Source organism: Hemicordylus capensis, chromosome 2, assembly GCF_027244095.1.
Source record: "Hemicordylus capensis ecotype Gifberg chromosome 2, rHemCap1.1.pri, whole genome shotgun sequence".
In the NCBI taxonomy this organism is placed as follows: domain Eukaryota; kingdom Metazoa; phylum Chordata; class Lepidosauria; order Squamata; family Cordylidae; genus Hemicordylus; species Hemicordylus capensis.
In genome coordinates, this window is record NC_069658.1 from 378,083,316 (window position 1) to 378,102,985 (window position 19,670).

Consider the following 19,670-nt stretch of genomic DNA (forward strand, 5'->3'; position numbering starts at 1 on the left):
GTGCTGTAATGGGGAATTGTTTTCTTCTGCACTACCATAATAGCCTTCAACCTCATGCAAAACATGTAAGAACTTCAGGAGGGAAGCTGCAATCAATTACTTTAGGAGACGCTGCTTCCTCCAAGCAGTTGTTTTATAGTTGAAACAGACTTCGTTCCATGAAGCACTCTGAAGAAAATAGTTGCTAGCCAAAGAGGCAAGTTTATCCCTGCTCCCCAAACGGTTATTAAACAGAGACATTTTACTCTTCCTCACTTTAAATTTTTTTCAAATACAATAGAATGGATATTAATACTTTGTCCTACTAAACTGGGTTTTCATAGACAGAGCATATCTTCTAGCTGAAGGAATGAGGAGCTTTCAAGACAAGAACACTCAGGAAGTTGATGTCTGCTGCCAGGTGAGGGAGGTTGCAACTGCCCAGGTGGTTCAGAGCAGGCTACATCATGTACAGTGTGGCTGATTAGAGAAATCCCAGAAGTCTGCCAAATGTGAAGCTTGTGTTTATTCCCTTGCATAAAGTTGAGAGAACAGGCTCAGGATATCCATGAAACTCAGCATTTCTATCCGAACATAGGTAAGTATTCATACTAAGAGAGCAGAAGATGCTAGAGCAAGCCCAAGTACAGGCAATGCTTTGTCCAGGTTCTCCATTGGGAATGTCAGCCAATCTCACCTGAGCCCTTTTTCTTCTTCCAAAGTGCTGAAGTAGGAGTGTGAGGCCCCACTGTTAGTTGACAGTCCCCCAGAAAGGGTGAAGGGGCAGCACATCCCAACAGATGATACTGGAATGTAAAATGCTTCTGCATCATTTGGAGCAGGAGACTTCTCTGTGTTGTTCACGCAGCAGTGTGGCAATGAAAAACCAAACAATTCTCATGCAGCAAACTAATGCAAAGTTCTTGCTGCTGCTACCACCAGCAACCAGAATTTACTTCTTTTAAAGTTCAAGTTGAAAGAGTGTGTGGTTATCAAGAGCTGAAAGGTATTGCTTCAGCCAGCTGAGACACTGGAATAAAGACTTGAAGCTGTGAAGATATCTGCCTGAGAATTCTGGAAGCAAGAGAACACAGACAGATTCATTGCAACAGATGTTTGGTCACAGGCAGGCAAATCCGAGAGCCTACAAATAATTAAACAGGTAATCTGCATGGATGGAAAGAGACTCTCCCTCATCTGCTGGTTGTTCTCTGACCACCCTCTCACATGGGCCCAACTGCTCTCTGTATGTCCTCCATCCTACCACTGCCAGGGACATGTCACATTCAGTCAGGCTGTGGGGGCATACTGTCACCAAGGGTTGCTATGAATGCTTTTTCGTCATTAATGAAACACAGACAGCAGAAGAGGCCCAGTTTTAATGTGTGTTAGACAGAAGATGTCAATTATGAGGACACCACTCTGAGCCATTTTTGGAAGGGTGGCATAGAAATCGAATAAATAAATAAGTCAATGGGAATGTCAGTATTCAAGTTCCATTGAAAGAAATGGTTACTTGAAAGCACATGCATGGGCCTGTGAAAGGCCAAGCATTTCTATGGAGGTTGCACTGAGAGAGGTCCCCAGTCGTATCATGCCCAAGAACTACCACCACTGGATCTTGCAGATTCTGGAGGGTCCCAACCAGCCTTTGCTTCAGAAGATTGCGGCATTCTCCATGGCTGAAAGCAGGCTAGATGAACCTGCAGCACCACTAGATGGTGAATTGCTTCCAGTGCTCAGTTTCTCCTCCAACACCCACCTGCCTAACCAGAAATGCCAAAACGCACAACATAATCAATATATACAGCCAAAATTATGTGCAGATCCAAGTTTTTTTTTTTTAATTGTGCATGATCACCTCCTCGCATAATTTGGTTTTCTTCTTAAATTATATAATTTAGGATTCTTTATGCCAGATTTTAATAACTTGATGCAGAATTCACTGCTCTTCAGGAAAGCCCTACTCAAGGAAAGCTACCCTCACTGCTTGAGTCACTCAATGGTCAACTGGACCCTTCTGTTAGCTGCTGCCCCTTTTAGCCATGATAATCCCCCAGCCTCATTGCTAAGTAGGCATACCTGTGTTCAAAGCAGAAGTCTTAGGGCAAGGAGCCATGAACAGGGCCAGCTGCAGCTGCGGCTGAGGAAGCTGGCTGGGGATTTGGAATAACTCTTTCTTCAGGACCTGGTGAAGCATGGGCAAAGAGAAAGGCCATGTTGTTGCCTCCCCACCCCAAACACACACACACACCACTTTATGTGCATATATTTAAGAGTATGCACATGTATCACTCTCTGCACTGAGGCAGAACAAAGCTAGTTTTGATTTTCACACACCTGGCTTAGATACACTAACATTGGCTAGGAAATACTTGCCCTGGGACAAGGGGGTAGATCTCTTGCATGGAGCAACCTGCTCTAACAAGAGCTGCTGCTTCTATCTGCTTCAAGTGCCTTTGCATCATGAATTGCTCAACCATGGTCAGCAGGAGCCCTCAAGGCCGACGACAGGCACTGGCATTTTCTGTGAGGGAGAGGCAGCTAAGGGTCTCACACAGATAATTCTCAGGGGTGCCCTCACCAAACTACAGTTCCCATGGGAAATTCTTTGGAGTGGGGGGAGAGCCATGACAGCTAAACTAATATAGAGCCGCTATCTGTTTATAGCAGGGCTGCACAACTTTGACATTGTTGGACTATAGCTCCCATCATTCCTGAGCCACAGCCCCTGAGTTTTGGTGAACATTGTCCCCACAATGGGCAGCGCCTGCTGGGCACCAATCTCCAAATCCCTGCACTGTGCAAAGCATGCCACGCACCACTCCCTGCCCTATTTCCACCCCACCCCACCCTCCCATTATTTGGCAGCAGCGGCAGCAGCAGCAGCTACCACTACTGTTGCCCTTCTTATCCTGCCCTACCTTTCGAAAAGAGACTCCCTGCCACTCTGCACCACCCTCTGCCTTTTTAAAAGACAGGGGAGGCAGAGCGTGGGGCTGGGGGCACATGCACACTACTGCTCCTGGGTGAGTTTGAGAGAAGCAGCAGGCCCACCAACATGGCAGGCAGCGGGCAGTCTGGCGCCTTGGCCAGCCCCCGGCCAGAGGCATCTGCTTCCCTCGGTCTCACCAGCAGGCCAGCCCACAGTCATGAGGGCATCCCTACGCGGGCTGTCCAGGGGCAGAAGTGAGTTTGGGACCGTCAGAGCTTCTTCCCCCAACGCCAGTTTCTCAGAATGTCAGTGGATCTCCTGGCTTCTCCTAGATGCAGATTAGCTCCCCTCTCACAGCAACTGTTAAGACACACCCCTACACAGGGAAAGTGGCAATGTATAGGATGTCTGCCACGAAACTCTGCATGGTACAAGTTTCATGGGTCTTTGTTTTTACAAGCAGCAAGTTTCTAGAGCTCGTCGTCTCAGCAAAAGTGTGTCAACGGTGGCCCATAGTAGTGTGGACACGACACATCACATGACAGGCAGTGATCTGTCAACAAGGTCAGGGCAGCAGGGAGCCTCCAGAGTAGTTGCCCTGCAGCTTGACGGGCAGGACAGGACACTAGGAGGGGAGGGAGATTGGGAAGCCATTTCCCCTCCTCACAAAAGCACTGTTTGCTGCCAAAAATATATTCATGAGGGGTGCACAACCCTCAATAATGTTCCCTTTTCTCTGTGTGTGTGCAATATCCTGCCCATCAAGCCTGCAGCAGGACAACTACTCTGAAAGCTTCATGTAGCTCTGATCCAGTTGACGGATCGCTGCCCGTCACATCAGCCACAGCCTGGGACAACTAACCAACAAAAAGGAGCACATGGATAGCAGTCTGACTTCAGTGTTCAAATCCCTTTCCCTTCTGGGCGCTTTCCAGATTAGCTGCTCATTAGCAGCAAAATGCCTCCGTTCGGGCAAGTCACATTTGGAACGTAAACAGTAGGGGGAGCAGTCTCGCAGCAACTAACAACGCGACAAAACAGCAACTTTTCCATGCTGGATGTACAATGTCCTAGCTCCATTTCGCAGCGATCAAATTCGAAAGAAAGCATTGGCAATGTGAACGGCACCCTGCTGTCCGCGTAGGGACTGTGGTGGCAGGACGCAGGTAGTGTGGAAGCACACTTCCGAGATACGACGTGACCCCGTTGCAGGGTCTAGTCTGGAAAGCGCCCTGCAGCTTTGCCCCTCTCTGTTGTCTCATCTACCCCTTTTCTTTTATTTCATGGGTGGAAAAAATCCTTGATAAATATGCAAAGAATTATTTACATTTGCCAACTTGCCCTAACTTGTTGAACATAGAATTTGCTAAACAAGGAATCTCCATTAAGCCCAGACATTTCCACACCGTTCTGCATTCGAACTGCTGCCCTATAGGGCACCTCAGGGCCAGATTTCCTGTGTGGACCCAGCGGCAGAAGAGTCATTAGGCTGCCAGTTTCAAGAAGCACATGTAGCCAGTGGGTAGAGTGGGGGAAATCCTATTCATCAGGGTGGGGGAACCTCCTGCTGTCCTTGGATGATGTGCCTCATGGGGATGGCTAATATTCATACCAAACTTGGGGATTGCTGTCTAGCTTCCCTTGAGGGCAGGGAGGTGACTATTTATTCACACTGCCTGGTTAGGCATATTCCAGTTCTAGTTGTCTTTCCTGGGCTTTGCCAAGTCATTGTTGCTCAGGTGAAATAGGCGATATTGCTGTGGCCCTGAGGACAACCACTTCACACACCTACCTGTCTGGGAATGAATGAACCAGAGTCCACCGGTGAGGGAGATGCCGATGATGAAGGCGGAGAAGGCGATGCCAATGACTGCCGGGAGCTCCAGGCCCGGGGCAGCAGCAGCTGCAGAGAAGGGGACACAAGGGGAGGGGGAGGATTCCCTTCTGTTTCTATGGCGGGAAGAACGACTACTGCGAATATTTATGTACCACTTTTCAACAGAGGTTTCCAAAGGAGTTTACATGGATGGGTGGGTGGGTGGGTGAGATGGAGCCAGCTGAAGATGAAGGATCAAGGCTCTAAATAGGACTGATATAGAATGTCAGAAGAAAGACTCTTGTGGCCCTTGAGGAACAAACAGCACTAGGAGTACCTTTACTGGACCACTGCAGGCACAGTGGGGAAAGGAGTCCCTGACTCCACTCATGTCCCAGAGCTGGGGACGGAATTGAGGTCTAGATCCCAGGGAAGCAAGGCCAGCGAGGAGGCTGATGTGGATTTGGAGTACTGTGTACAGTTCTGGTCACCATACCTCAAAAAGGACATTATAGAACTGGAAAAGGTGCAGAAAAAGGCAACCAATATGATCGGGGCCTGGATCACCTTCCTTATGAGGCAAAGCTACAACACCTGGGGCTTTTTAGTTTAGAAAGAAACTAAAGACTGAGGAGCAACATGATAGAGATCTATAAAACGATGCCAAGTGTGGAGAGAGAGAGAACCAGTGGCGTAGCTAGGGGAAAGGGGGCCCGTGTTCATCCCTCTTTCTGGCGGCCCCCCAGAGTGAGGGACACAATGAAGAAAATAGGGAGGGATGGAGCTGGAGGGCCCTCAGAAGCTGGGGGCCCAAGTTCTTTGAACCCTTTCGCTCAATTATAGCTACGCCCCTGGAGAGAACATTTCCTCCCTCTCACGTAACACTTGGACCAGGGGTCATCCCATGAAGCTGACTGCCAATAAATTTAGGACCAATAAAAGGAAGTATTTTTTCACACCATGCATAATAAATCTATGGAATTATCTTCCACAAGATATGGTAACAGCCGGCAGTCTGGATGCCTTTAAGATGGAGAACAAGTCTATTAACTGCTACTAGTTTGAGGGCTAGCAATAGCAAAGTGGACAATTCATGCTTGCTACCACAAGACCAGTGTTCTCATGATGTCTACTTGCTTGGGGCTGGCTGTGCCTTCCGTGAGTGGGTTGCATCCTTAAGCACATTTCCTTGGTGGTTAGCTGGGGAAATATCTGCAGAAAAGGATGTCATAAGTTAAGAAGGGAACAAAATATCTGAGGGAGGGTCCCCAGAAAGAAGCCTCCCCCCAAAGGGTGTGGTCCTGGGTTACTTCTACCAGCGTCGCTTCTCGGAAAAGCATACGATAGTAGGACTTAGTGGGATCAGATGCATGAATAAGATGCTCTGAAATACTTTCAAAGCGGCCGAAGCGAGCATGGCTTGGCTTCTTTTTCTACCGGAAAAGGATTCTGTCCCCCAAGCCCCACCCAGCCACAGGCACCAATATTTAGCATGACAGTCAGAGTACGTCACCACTATCTAGTATGGAAACTTTGAGGCCCGAGGCTCCACATCTCTAGGCCAAGTTCTGCTGTGCTGCTGAACTCTTACTGATCTCCTACCTGGTCCCAGACCAGAAGTGGTAGCTCTGGGTGGAGTCTCCATCATCACTATGATGGGCTTTGTGAACATGCGCTGGAAACGCCCACTGGCCAACTCCTCTTCTCCTCTGTCCTCACAGGCCTCTGTCTTGGACTGGCACTGAAATAAAAAACTGCCTCAATATATCATCCCACCCCAGCTGTGGGAAACAGCACTAGCCATCACAGCCTGGGCCTAGAGACCACCTTCTCCTTTTCTCTATTTCCAGATCTCTCCATTCCCCATCTCAGACTAACTGGAGGCCCCTGGCATTCAAACCCAGACCAGAGAGCCTTTTCCCTTGGTCCATCTCAGGAGCCTCAGTCATGTCTCAACCCTATCTCCTCTAGGCACCAACCCCATCCCAGGAACAGGGAAGGGGCAAGTGTCTCCACTCCCTCTCTTGTCAATAGGGCCGGCATCAAGGGCTGACATCAGCCAGCTGCTGAGGTCCCACTGCCAGTTTCTCAGAGACCACACCTTTGGTGGCGGCAGCGTGGAACAACTCTCTGTTTTCATGTTCTCTTTCCAGGTGAACTCCACCACAAACCTTATGGGGACCCAGAGATGGCACCAAAGCCGGCTCTACCCAACAGAACAGCGGTTTTGGAAGCATAAAGGCTTTAATAGCCTACCCAGTGAGGTTCGCCTGGCTTCATCACTTTGTTCTTTTAGATGCCAGGCAAAGACCTTCTTGTTCACTCAGGCCTTTTACACTTTGATGTTTAAATTTGATTTTTAAAACTGATGACTTTTTAAAAAAGTTTTCAAATTGTTTTGCATTGTGTTTTGTTTTGTTTTGTTGGTGTGATTTCATACGTTATGTGTTTTTACTTGATATTTTAATGCTGTGTTGTGAGCCGCCCAGAGAACAATTTGTTATGGAGCGGCTAACAAATAAAGTTTATTAATTTATTATATTATCAATTATTATCATAGCAGCAGCCATGACAAGTGTCCTGCCAGCTGTTGGCCACTAGAGGGCAGTATTCTCCAGCTCAAGGCAGCAGAGACCTGGGGGATTGGGCCCCTGGGCTTGCTGGGGTCCAAAAGCTCCCTGCTGCAGAGCGCCAGGCGGCAGTGCAGGAAGTGAATGGAGTCGTTGGAGCGAGGTTGAAGTACAAAGCTCAGCCGTTGGCGTTCCTGGTATCCTGGAGGCAATGCCTGGCCCTGGGTTGCCTGCTCAGGTCCTGTCAAAGTGATGTGGGCATCAGCTGCACAGCCGTGCTGGACCAGCAGATATGGAGAGGCCACTGAAAAGTCTGAAGAGGGTGAGATGAAGCACTGCCGGATGGTGAAGCCAAGGCACAAGTCATACACAGCCAAGGAAGCCTGAGGAGGAGGACAGAAACACCTGCTAGTCTGCATGCCCAGGAGTCTTCTTGCACATCCTCCACCCCCATGCCTTGCAGAAGCATTGACTCTCCCATCTCTGGCTGATCCAATAGATCCAATCCTCTTGGAAAGATGGTTTATGTCTCAGCTGTGGCTCCTCACACCAGCTCCGCTCTGAAGAGAAACAGTGGCCAAAACTGGGAGCGGAGGAGGGAGGAGAGCACACTATCAAGTCCACGTGTGGGGTGCTATAGTGTAGACTCTCCAGTCCTATTGCCCAAATTTTAAACTTGATGGCCATAGCCATTTCCCCCTAACTCTCTCAAGTGTGCCATCCAGCCTGACTGCTACAGCTTCCGTGAACAGACCATTCACGTTAGTTTTCCTGGCACACAGAGAGATTGTGACTCCAGCCCATCTAATCCAAAAGCGAAGAGGAATACTGTGTTGGGTTTCCAAGTGACACACTTGGAATTGGCTCTAAATGAGCTGGCCTCTAAGGACCTTCCCCTCCCACAATCTCAAGAAAGCTGTCCCCCAATTCCTGCGTATCTACAGGTTTAAAACCCATGCTGTAGTCAGGGCTCTGTGTACTCTGCAATAAAATAATTTTTTTTTTAAATGTGCCAAAGAAAAACTGAATGCTGCAAAGCTTTATATATTTCTACAAAATTTATGCAAAAGAACACAGGACATTACGTTAGTTTGCATAATGTGTTCTGCATGTTTCTAAGTCACGGAGAAGGACAAGGCAGGGCACTGAAATTCTGTCCCAGCTGCTGGAAATGTGATTCATCCATCTCTCTGGCCTCTGTGATTGCAGCAGGAATTGCCACACACACTTTCAAGCACAACTTTGCTGCCAGTGAGGGCTAGACACTTGTTTAGTAAAAGACAGAAGTTGAGCTTCTCATGGAACTGAATTCTGCTTCTGTAACATACCATTCTGCATGTTTCTTTAAGAGTGGACTGGACAATTAGAAAGCCCTAACTAAGAATAATGGTGCACAACAGAGCTGACCAGCTTTCAACAATACCCCCTTGAATAGTTGTATTGATGAGAAAAGGTTGCAGGTGCAGCTTGTGTCATGTGACCACCATATGGCAGAGACGTCAAATGCAGAACCTTCCAGAATGCCCTTTATCTACCACACCACTGAATGTACAGGGGCCCTAATGCTGAAAGGATTGGCCATCTTGACTGGATGGGCTTTTGCTGGTCCCAGTATACGGCCAGTCCTCTCTGTGTTTCTAGAACTCTTTACCCACTTGGGGTAAATGACCTGCTAAAGCGGTGGCCGTAAGATACTCCTTGGGCATTGGGCTCCAACATGAAATCAGGTCAGTCAGTCCCTCCTCTTTTGCTTACAAAGCCAGGGTCAGCAGCACGGAGCCAGAGGGAGGGAGAGAGGCCTCTTGCTAAGGACCCCTTCTTTTGTGAGCCGTGAATCCATGAGGGAATGGGCTGTGTTCCCAACCACCCAGCCCTGTGCTTGGCAAGCACTGTGGAAAGCTGCCCACAACCTTCTCCTGTCTTTTGACAACTGCTACATAATTCGTCACCTCCATGAAGCAGCAAGCCGGCCAACCACCAGCTTCCCCACTCAAGGCCCCAAATTCCTCTGGGATACCGTGCAAGTCCAGACTACCACCTCTAAACTAGGGCAACAAGAGAGAAGCCAACTATGGGTTCTGGCTCACTGACCACTCAAGGATGGGCCTTCCCTGTTGCTGCCCCAAGGCTTTGGAATGCGCTCCCTGCTGAAATAAGGGCCTCCCCATCTCTGAAACATTGAAAAAGAGACTCTTAAAGACGCATTTATTCACTCAAGCTTTTAAACTAGAATTGGGGTTTTATACCATTTTAATTTCTGTTTTAATTTATTTTTGTGTGTGTGGTAAACTGGCCAGAGACATGAATCTGGGGTGGTGTACAAATATACTAAACAAACAAATAAATTTAGGGTAAGAACTCTGGAGTCGCATGTCTGCAACCAGAACTAATTCTTGAGGAGTCAACTTTACCTCCACAAAGACCCGGCTGTTGGCTGAGACTGTACAGGGTCCTGGTTGCTTGACAAAGGCCTCAGAGCTGTAGACTTCAAGATTGAGCAAGACTTTACCTAGGTGAAAAGGAGGGTCCTGGAGGGCCATTGTGGCTTCCAGGGGTGATGTCTGGGTTGAAGGCGGCGAGACACAGAAGACCTGCAGTGGAGAAGCAAGGAGGCCTGTACTTTGGGGGAGAAGAGCTGATCTTGCAGTAGCGAGCATGAATTGTCCCCTTTGTTAAGGAGGGTTCACTTTGGTTTGCATTTGGATAGGTGACAACATAAGAACAGCCCTGCTGGATCAGGCCCAAGGCCCATCTAGTCCAGCATCCTGTTTCACACAGTGGCCCACCAGATGCCGCTGGAACAGGGGCGTAACTATTATAGGGCAAGGGGAGACAGTTGTCTGGGGGCCCACTGCCTTGGTGGGGCCTCAGAGGCAAGTCACATGACTCCCCCAGCCACACACCCGCCCAGGCTTCCTGCAGTTGTATTCATCCTCCAAAATTGATGTGAGTGTTAAGACCATGAGCTACCAGAACAGCATGTCTTTCTCTAGTACCATTAAATGACTTGCATCGTCCACAATTTACAAAACCTTAAAAAAAATAATTTAGGATGATATTGGATTGTGGCACATAGGATAGATAGACAGACAGATAGATAGATATTTTACTATGCTTTTTGTTACCACAATTCAGCCTCATTTAAGATTTCTTTACTTCATGAGCTGAGTTTTAGTGAGGGAGGGGCCCATTTTAAAATCTTGTCTCTGGGCCCACTCCAGCCTTGCTACACCCCTGTGCTGGAAGCCGACAGGCAGGAGTTGAGGGCATGCCCTCCCTCCTGCTATTACTCCCCTGCAACTGGTACTCAGAGGCATCCAATATTCTGGGGAAAATCTTCCATCTAATAGATTGGAGAGCCATTGGCAGTCAGAGTAGACAGTACTGGGCTAGATGGGTCAACCGTTTGACACTATGGACTGTTGCTTCTCTTCCTGTAGCGGAGCTATTCAGTGGCACCCAGGGGAATGCCCACCCCACCCACACCAAATGGCACCCTCTGAAATGAACTTTCCCTGCCAATCTGGAGGTGCCCAGTTTAGTTACTCACTCTCTGAGCGTCCTTATTCTCATGAAGGGGTTTCTGCTCCCCAAGACACAACGTAGCCTCTGTTCTCTCTGTGCCTGCTTTGGCTGTGGGTAATGGATGTGCAGCAGAACTGTCCTCCGCCAAGAACTCCTGCCTCAGCCCCCAGCCTACTGAAAAAGCCTCTGGGAAGTGCTGCGGAGACTCTGCAAGTCTGTGGGGCAGCAAAAACATGGGCCCAAATGGCTTGGGGTCCTCTGGAGGAGTAGGTGTGGCCTCTGCAAAGAAGGAGTAGATGGGTGAACAAGATGCATTCATCATTGGCAACATATACAGCTATTAGTTAAAAGCCAGTCTCTCTAATCCTGAGGCTCCCAGCAAGGCACACTAGTATCCCCAGGGGTACTTGAAAGGATCTCGGCAGTACTCAGGGCCCTCCTGCCTTCCCACACTGCAACCACACTGTTTGTTCATGCCGGCTTGAAGCCTACACATCCTCAAGTAATGTCCACTGCAGGGGTCGGGGCGGGGGGGGGGGAGGACTATGAAGACCCTCCTCCTCTGCTCCTGATTGGTTGGCTATAAGCTGCAACTCAGCATACCCCTCCCCTCAGCCTGACTGACAGGCTTCAGAAAATTAGCACTGAGTCCTCCCATTGAAATTGATTGACTACATGGCACAATGACATCATTACATTCAGAGATGTGAATCTCTGATTGGCTGGTATCACAAAGTAAAGTGGAAAGGAACCCTACATAAAGAAAAATGGCACTGAAGCAGCAACAGCAGATTGGACTGTGAACAATCTGAAAGACAATAGAGGTAGGGGTTTGAGGGACCATCTCAGTACCAATGAAAATGTTCAAAGATGAAAAGTGAGCACATACTGTAGACCAGGGCAGCACAATTTCAACCCTCCTGCAGATGTTGACCTACAACTCCTAAAATCCCTTACTATTAGCCACTGTAACTGGGGGTTTGGGGAGTTGTAGTCAAAACACAGCTGGAGGGCCAAAGTTGTAGAGCCCTGCTGCTTTAGACTAATGTTTCCTTGGATCACAATCCTGCCGACGTGACTTGGGATCAAGACGAACTGGGAATGTGGATTCTAGAACAGGCCCACGAGACAAGCGCACTAAGCAAAATACCCACAACTTGGCCCATACGGCTCTTCCCATGCATACAGATTTGAGACCTCTGGGCACCACCACCTACCATTCATCCCAATAAGAAGGAGAAACCTGTTCACCCGCTCAGCCTCAGTGTAGGACGTGAAGGCAGGCAGATTCTGCTCTGCTGCCCACTGCACAGGATCTCGGGCATAAGCCAGCCCAGGGGATGTATGCTGAGTCACAGTCAGAGGCAAGTCCATTTCTGTGCTCCTGACCACAACTTTGTGAGAAGCCTGGAAAGACAACCAAGAGCACTGAAAGGGAGAAGAGCAGCAGACACTCCGAAGCAGGGGGCGATCCAGGAGCCGGACCAGACAGGCTCCTACAACTGTGACTCCACACTCCACCAGAATGGAGGGGGGAGAGGACATGACCTGGGGGAATGGGGAGGCAAGGACAAGGAAGCAGGACTCCGTGGCTCACTTGAGCCAAAGGGGAGGCAAGCCTAGCGCTACAGGCTGCAAACTGAAGAAGCAGGCCAAAGGAGCAATGGCTGGGACAGCATGGTGAAGACCAGGTTAACAAAGGAAGCTTGTGAGACTGCAGGGGTGTGTGTGTGTGTGTTTTGTGTGTAAACACATGCATGCGTCCCTTTCCACATCTGTTCTGGCTGCCCTTGGCCAATGAGAGAGTATTAGTTGGCGGGGAGTCTGGCTGGAGCAGGCACACCTACTGCCCATACCAGGACGTGCAGCTGGCCAGTGAGGTGGTGAGCGTGGACCATCCACTGAGCAGCTCCTTCACTCTTCAGGATCAAGAGCAACCCCCAGCGTGGAGACCTTCTGACAGCATGAAGCTCCACAGTTAAACGGGCCAAGCTGGGCCTAGAAGAGAGCACACTGACACCACCCGACATGAGACCAGAAGGCTAAACACACCACGGAGGCAAAAGGAACGATTTAGCGGAGCTCCCCGAGCATTGATGACATTTCTCCGTCCAAAACAGGAGTTCCCTTTCAACATTCAAGGATTTGAATCCCCTCACCCTTAGCTGCTGCCCCTCAGTGCTGACCCATAACCTTTAACTACTTCAGTAAGAGGTGCCTGCCTCCTACCATCTCAGGCCCTGTGGACCCTCAAGTCTTTGTTGTTTACAGCTTATTAACTTTAAGACAAGCATATCTATCAATAAGACGTTCCTTGAAAAACTGCCTATCACGCATATGGGCTTTTGTCCCATTCTCATTCCTCAATACCCCCCTCCCCTTCAGCCTTCCAGAAAAGTCTCTCCCTGATGTAGGAAGAGACTTGTTCTGACTATGCAATATGTCCTGCCACACACTCACTGGGTCTAGACTGCCCACCTTGGAGCAGCTCCTTTGGAGAGGATGATGTGAACTTCGAGGTCTTGAGGAGGGTCAGGATTCAGGCAAGTTTGCAGAGGTTGGAGTCGGCGCTCAGAAGCAAAGTGTCTGGGCGTTAGGAAATCTGGCCGCAATCTGCAAGTGGCCGGTGCAGTCCCATCTAAGGGAGAAAGGAGGAAAGGAATGAAGAATGTATGTGGGTCTTTTGGGACAGCCCCACCCCTGAAACAACTGTCAGGATTAAGCCTTTCTGCTCAGGCTATGCCTGTGAAGTTTCTCTCTGGCCAGACTGGCAAAGCACTCTTGGGCAACGTTGAGCGGGCAAAGGGTCTCCCATGGATGTTGCCGGCATCTCATTCATCTCTCCCCTTTCTTCCATGGCAGAACTGGAGGGAGCAGTCTTGGGGCCCCCTGGCAGCCTCCCATCCAGGCACTGCCCAGTCTGAAGCCTGCTCCATTGCAGCAAGGTGGCTGCATCAGGCCATGCTCTGGGACCAGGGCTTGATTCACTAAGCACAGAAGTCATTCCCTCCCTTCCCCTCCCCAAGCCCTTCCCAATGGCTGATGGAAAGGCTAGATTCCCCATCCATTTCTTTGCATGGCACTGCCCCTCTCAGTCCCTCCCCACAGAGCAGAATCTTCACCACTAGAACGGAACGTCAGCTCCTTCCATGGCCACCCTTTCCCTCCAAGCCAGTAGGGCCCCTACCAGCCCCCAGGCGTGTGTAGATGGTGTTGACTCCGTGGTATTCAGCCAGAGAGGTGACCCCTCCATGCTTCCTACGCACCCACTTCAGTAGGCCCCTGGGTGTCTCTGGGAAGCTGATCTCAGCAGACGCCTCTGGCCCAAGAGCTGAGACACTGGAGCCAGGGGAGACCTGCAGGAAGACAAACATGAAAAAGATACGGGCCCAGAGGACCTGGCCCATCTTTGCTACTCCAGGATCGTGAGCATTACGGGTGAATAATTGTGCACCTTAACCCATGAGATCTGGGTTCAAGTGCCCCTTCATAGGCTCACTGGGTAGTCTCAGGAAAGCCTCTTTCAGGCTCCACTCCCCCATCTGTAAAATGGGAATTGTGACTTAATATGCAAGGTGGTTCTGAAGGCAAGCAAGTTAGATTGGAAAGCACTTTGTGTGTATTGAAATTGTGATCTAGATGGCGGTTAGGTTTTTCCATTCCTGGCATCATTGCTGTTGCTCAGTCTCTATATGCACAGGACAGGGACCCCAACAACCGACTCAGAGGTGCCTCATTCAGTCATGCCCATTAATTCTGCAGACTCTTCTGCCCTCTTCCCCTTCTCACCTGGAAGGTCCAGTTTTTTCCAGGCGGAGATGGCAACATCCAGCGCAAAGGCTCCTGGGAACGCAGCACAAAGATGGGAGCTTTGTCAAAGGCATCTGGGCCCAGCACCAGGGTTACCTGAAAGAGGGTCAAGCAGAGGGCCTTTTAGGTAGGTGGTATCCTTTCTCCAGGGGGACTGGAAGGGGAAGATACAGAGACCAGTGAAGGTGGCTATATGAAAGGGAGCACCTGTAGTCTTGGGCCCTGACTGAGGGGCAGACAGCAAGTGAGTCTGGGGACGAAGGGCTTTTGTTCATAAGAGCCAGTGTGGTGTAGTAGCTAGAGTGTTGGTCTAGGACTCGGGAGAACTGAGTTCAAATCCATGTTCAGCCACAAAACTAATTGGGTAACTCTGGGCCAGTCACTTCTCTCTCAGCCTAACCTACCTCATGGGGTTGTTGTGAGCAGAAACAGAGCCATGCACACCACTCTGGGCTCCACGGAGGAAGAGCAGGATATAAATGTTGTAAATGATAGTAAATAAATATTGAGGTCAATGGAGGTATGTGCCCAGTATGCTCCTCTTCACTCCACATCATTGGGCCAACAAAAAACTTTCCATGACAAAGAAGAATTCTCCCAAGCCCTTGGGTGTGAAGGTGCAAGGTCAGGAGATTGCAAGGTCAGTACACTGCAGCTTTGACACAGAAGAGCCTTTCCTTAATGACCGGAACGTCTTCTGTTGCTGTGACCCCCAACAACTCAGCCATCTTGGCGGGCACTCCCAAGGCTACTGCACAACCTCTTACACCACCATTAACAGGGTGTGTGGAGCAGGATCCCCTACCTGGGCGTTTGCTGGTGCTTTCCCCTGCAGGCTGACGACATGCACTTCTTGCCCGGAGGCAGAGCTGCCCCGGCTGGCGCATCCTGTCCCTCTTCGCAATACCTCCCAGAAGCCCAGCACAGAATGAGGGGTGGAGGGAGACAAAGGGAGGCAAGTGGGAGGCTGCCACGCAGCTACGGAGGAAGGCACACCAACCTCGGTCAGGAGAGAAACCTTGAAGAAGGTCATTGCCATCCCACCCCGCCCCCCACCACTTCACCAGGACGGATTCTGTGTCAGGTTTGGCAGTCAAGAGCTTGAGTTCCAAGTTTTGCCTCCGTTGAGTTCTAGGACCAAAATTCAGGTTTATGGTGCATGCAGCATATTTGGCAATGTGAACGCAAGAAGCAAATGGTGCACTAAGTCGATGGAGCAGTGGGGTCAGCCAAGGGTCGGTGCACCTAAGGGCCACCACAAGGAGGTCACTTTGCATTGCATTCAGCGGTGGCAAGAACACAGTGAACTCTTCAGGGGCTCACCAAGTCATTCTTATGTTTTTAGAGAGCACTATTGTCCACTTTAATTATAGTTTTAAGCGCTGGTGTTAATTATTGCAAGTCACCTCAAGTTTTTGGGAGTGGCAGGATGGATAATATTAGATTTTCTGCCACTGGTTTGGCAGGTGGCATTAGTCATTTAGTGCAGTACAGAGATTATAGCCTGACTATATGTTTATTTATTTGCATTTTGAGCCACGCAACATGAATGACATACTGGCCATGTGGGAATTGGTGCCACATGTAGTAATGAGGACAGGTCTATATGCATGCAGCAGCAGGCGGCGAGAAGAAAGTTCTAAAATGGTAGAATGGATTATACCATCTCAAACTTTAAGCGGGGTGGGCTGGGGAGGTAGAATCACCTGTAGAATACAAATGTAAGAAGAAAACGAGCACAGCAAGGAGCAGTCTGGACTAGAACCTCTCTCCCTGATATGCTGACTTTTTTTTCCTGGCAGAGAGAGTTTCCTTCCCCCATGATTACATTCCAAAATGTGATCCCCCTATCTGCATCTGACATGGTACAATCCCACCCATCACAACCAGATTCTATAGTCTCATTCTGTCTTAAAAGTTCTAGACATGCACTGGCTATAACAGCAGTCATGGCACAGGAACAGAGAGCTATACAGTTCACCAAAGTACCACCCTAGGAACAGTTTCCAGTGCTCTTGTTCAGGTCTGAAAGCCTGAAGGAATAGCATGAGTGCCTCTCAGCATGTGCAGTGTTTCTTTCCCTCATCATTCTCATCAACTCCTCCTAGGTAGCCTTGGGAGGCCTCTATGCAGACGTCATCATTGTCTGCTACTGGCAATGAATCCAGCAGGTAGTTAGGGGCTCCACCGTTATGTGCCTCCCACAGGAAACTCCTTTAAGCTAGTTCTCCTCTTGGGACCTAATCAACATCAAACTTGAATACAGAGCTGGAAATTCTGTCCGCACTTAACTACCAAGGAACACTTTTAGAAACTCTATCCCATGGAACATATGCAGATACAAAATAGGCTTCTTGTCACTGCTAGTCAAGGAAGATTCAATAAAAATAAGAGGTATCATATGATTACAAGACAACACACATCAACAATGTTCAGTGATGTAAAGAATTCCCTAATCACTTCCTCTTAAAAGCATTTAAAACCTTAAAACAGCTTCATCTAACCATTCTATTGCATAGAAAGGAAGTCTGGTCAGATTTCAAGGGGGAGAATGAAATATTCAGCAAAGTCCAAAGGCCTGCTTCTGAATACACTCAAGATTGCAAATAAAAACTTGCTTTAAGGTTTACTGTGATTCCTTCCCTCTCTTTATACTTCATAATAGCAATGTAAGAGGGCTCTCTCTCTCTCTCTCTCTCTCTCTCTCTCTCTCTCACACACACACACACACACACACACTTTTTAAAGCACTTCAGTTTCTGCCTTTGGCACGCAGATCCAGTCCACATGGCCCGTTTAATTGCTTATAACAAACAGTCCATCTGTGTGTTCGGAGAGAGTGAAGAGAACAGATCAGAGGTGCAGCCGAGGCCGCCGTCTACAGCAGCCCTCACAGGGAGGGCACTCTTGCTGGGCAACAGACCAGAAGCAATCATATCTTAGCAGTGTAGACTTTACCTTTCCCAGGGCACTCCCAAAGGGCAAGCAGCAGCATGTATGGTTTCCAGAGGCAATCTGTTTGCAGACCGTTTCCATGCATGGTTTCCAAAATCCAAAGTGAGGCTGTAGTTCTTCTCTAGGTCCACCATTGGAAGCAGGGGTGGGGTGGAGGAACAGAAAAGAAAACCAGAGCAAGAGGAGGGCATGGAAACTGAAGAGAAAACTGCGGCAGGATATCAAAGCTCCCTGGACACACTTTCCTAATTCCCTCAAATCAGCTCAGTATCTCAACCCAGATCTGGGGACAGAATACCAAGATTTCTCCCTCTGCTGCTGATCTGTCCACTACACACACTCTCAAAACCACTCAATACAGATTTATTATTTCCTGATGCCTTAAGCTTTCTTATCCTATAGAAAATAATAGTGGGGGGAAATCTATAATGCACTCTTTTAGGTGCAGTGAGGCATCTTATCAGCTTTAGCGATTGTAAATGCAGGACAGGGGGTGGGTAACCTCTCCAGATGAACAGCACCCCACATAGTGAAAGGATATGCCAAACCCCTAGCAGAGCCTCTTCCCCCCAAATAAAGAGTAAAAAACCAACCAACCACATTTCTACTCCCTGAGCATTTGGAGCTGCCCTTATACTGAATCAGACCATTGGTCCATCTTGCTCAGTATTGTCTGGCCCGGCTGGTAGCATTTCTCTAGGGTATCAGGCAGGGATTTCCCCAGCACTTGATCCTTGGAATCCTTTAACTGGAGATCCCAGGGACTGAATCTGGGATCTTCTGCAAGCAAAGCATATGCTTCACCATTGAGCGATGCTTGTGTCCTGTCTTTGCCTACCATCAGTCTGTTAGAAACCATGTACGGTATCCCTTTTAGAAGCTCAAGTTTCCCTCCAAGATAGTCTAGCCAAACAATCTCCCTCCCACTTTTCAAAGTTGTTTACTGCAGCGCAGCTCTGTTTCGGAAGAAAGACATACTGAGTCAGCAAGATTTGGGACTGCGGGATTAGTTGCTCTGCAATCAGGATTTCTAGCACCTCCCATCCCAAGGGAGCACACAGAGCTCAGCTTGCAAAGACCACACTTTGGCGATGATGCCAACAAAACACTTACCTTGTCCAGCAGAACTGCTCCACTACTGTTTGGCCAAGGGGCAGCATAGGAGGAGAGAAAACAGGCTGGTCAAACTGCTACCTGAGATGAAGGATCAGAAGTCTCACACTACTCCAAGGGATGCAGAAATCATGGATAATCCAGTGCCTCTCATCTCAGGCTGCTACGGTGTAATGAATAATAATAATAAATATATATTTATATACACACAGGTCAATGGAAGGTTAAAAATAACCCTAGGCCCATGAGAGGGTCAGGTTACAAGGGAGGGAGGAGGGAGGGAGGGAGCCTGGATTAGGCAGCAGCTGAGCTGTTTATTTCTAAGGGAATTCAGCAGTGGAGGAAAGGTGTTTCGGACAGAGGAGCAAAGGAGGAGCTGATCCCTCTTAACAGCACCAGGCTCTCCCTCCGGGACTCTCTCCTCCCCAGATTCAAGGACCTCACCTCATTAGTAGCAGCTTCACCGCTCTCTGAGGCAGAAGCTTCTCCCAAACCAGCTAAGTCCTTGATGGCCGGCAGCCACTAAGGCAGTGGCCCTCACCCTGACAATGTCCCACAAAATGAGGAACAGGAGGCAAGCTCTTGGGTTACCAAGGAGATGGGTGGATTTATGATTAACGCAGGCAGAGGAAGTGACTTCCTGAGAGGCACTGGCAGGTATGGCAATCGCCTTTCTGCATTCTGGGTCAGCATGACCTGCTGCCACCCCCATGAGGCAGGGCTGCAAAGGAGAAATGTCAGGTATTTGGTCTGGCTTTAACGGGTCACTGGTCAGGGAGACATTGCAAGTGGCAGCAAAGAGGCCTGGGAGGAATTGTCCTTTCACACTATGATCACCTTTCCCAGAACACGGGCCAGGCTCCAGGGCAAACTCCGAGGCCCTCGGGGAAAAGAACAGGATCTCACAGGAGGGGGTAAAGTAGGAAATCTAAAGGATTGCTCCACAGCCCCACTGCAAATCAGTGGC

General features: G+C 49.1%; 1 protein-coding gene across 1 annotated transcript; it reads right to left on the reverse strand.

Annotated features, from left to right (window-relative positions):
- Positions 1-280: 280 nt before the first annotated feature.
- LOC128344013 (transforming growth factor beta receptor type 3-like) lies at positions 281-18,803 on the reverse strand. Its single transcript, XM_053293451.1, has 16 exons — positions 18,704-18,803; positions 17,594-17,711; positions 15,441-15,613; positions 14,615-14,731; positions 14,013-14,181; positions 13,304-13,463; positions 12,682-12,838; positions 12,043-12,232; positions 10,851-11,104; positions 9,712-9,891; positions 7,366-7,683; positions 6,333-6,471; positions 5,868-5,942; positions 4,707-4,885; positions 2,062-2,167; positions 281-1,053 (listed from the first exon to the last, which is right to left on the reverse strand). The coding sequence occupies exons 2-16, from the start codon at positions 17,673-17,675 to the stop codon at positions 941-943; spliced, it is 2,412 nt and encodes an 803-aa protein (XP_053149426.1). The 5' UTR covers positions 17,676-17,711; positions 18,704-18,803; the 3' UTR covers positions 281-940.
- Positions 18,804-19,670: the final 867 nt, after the last annotated feature.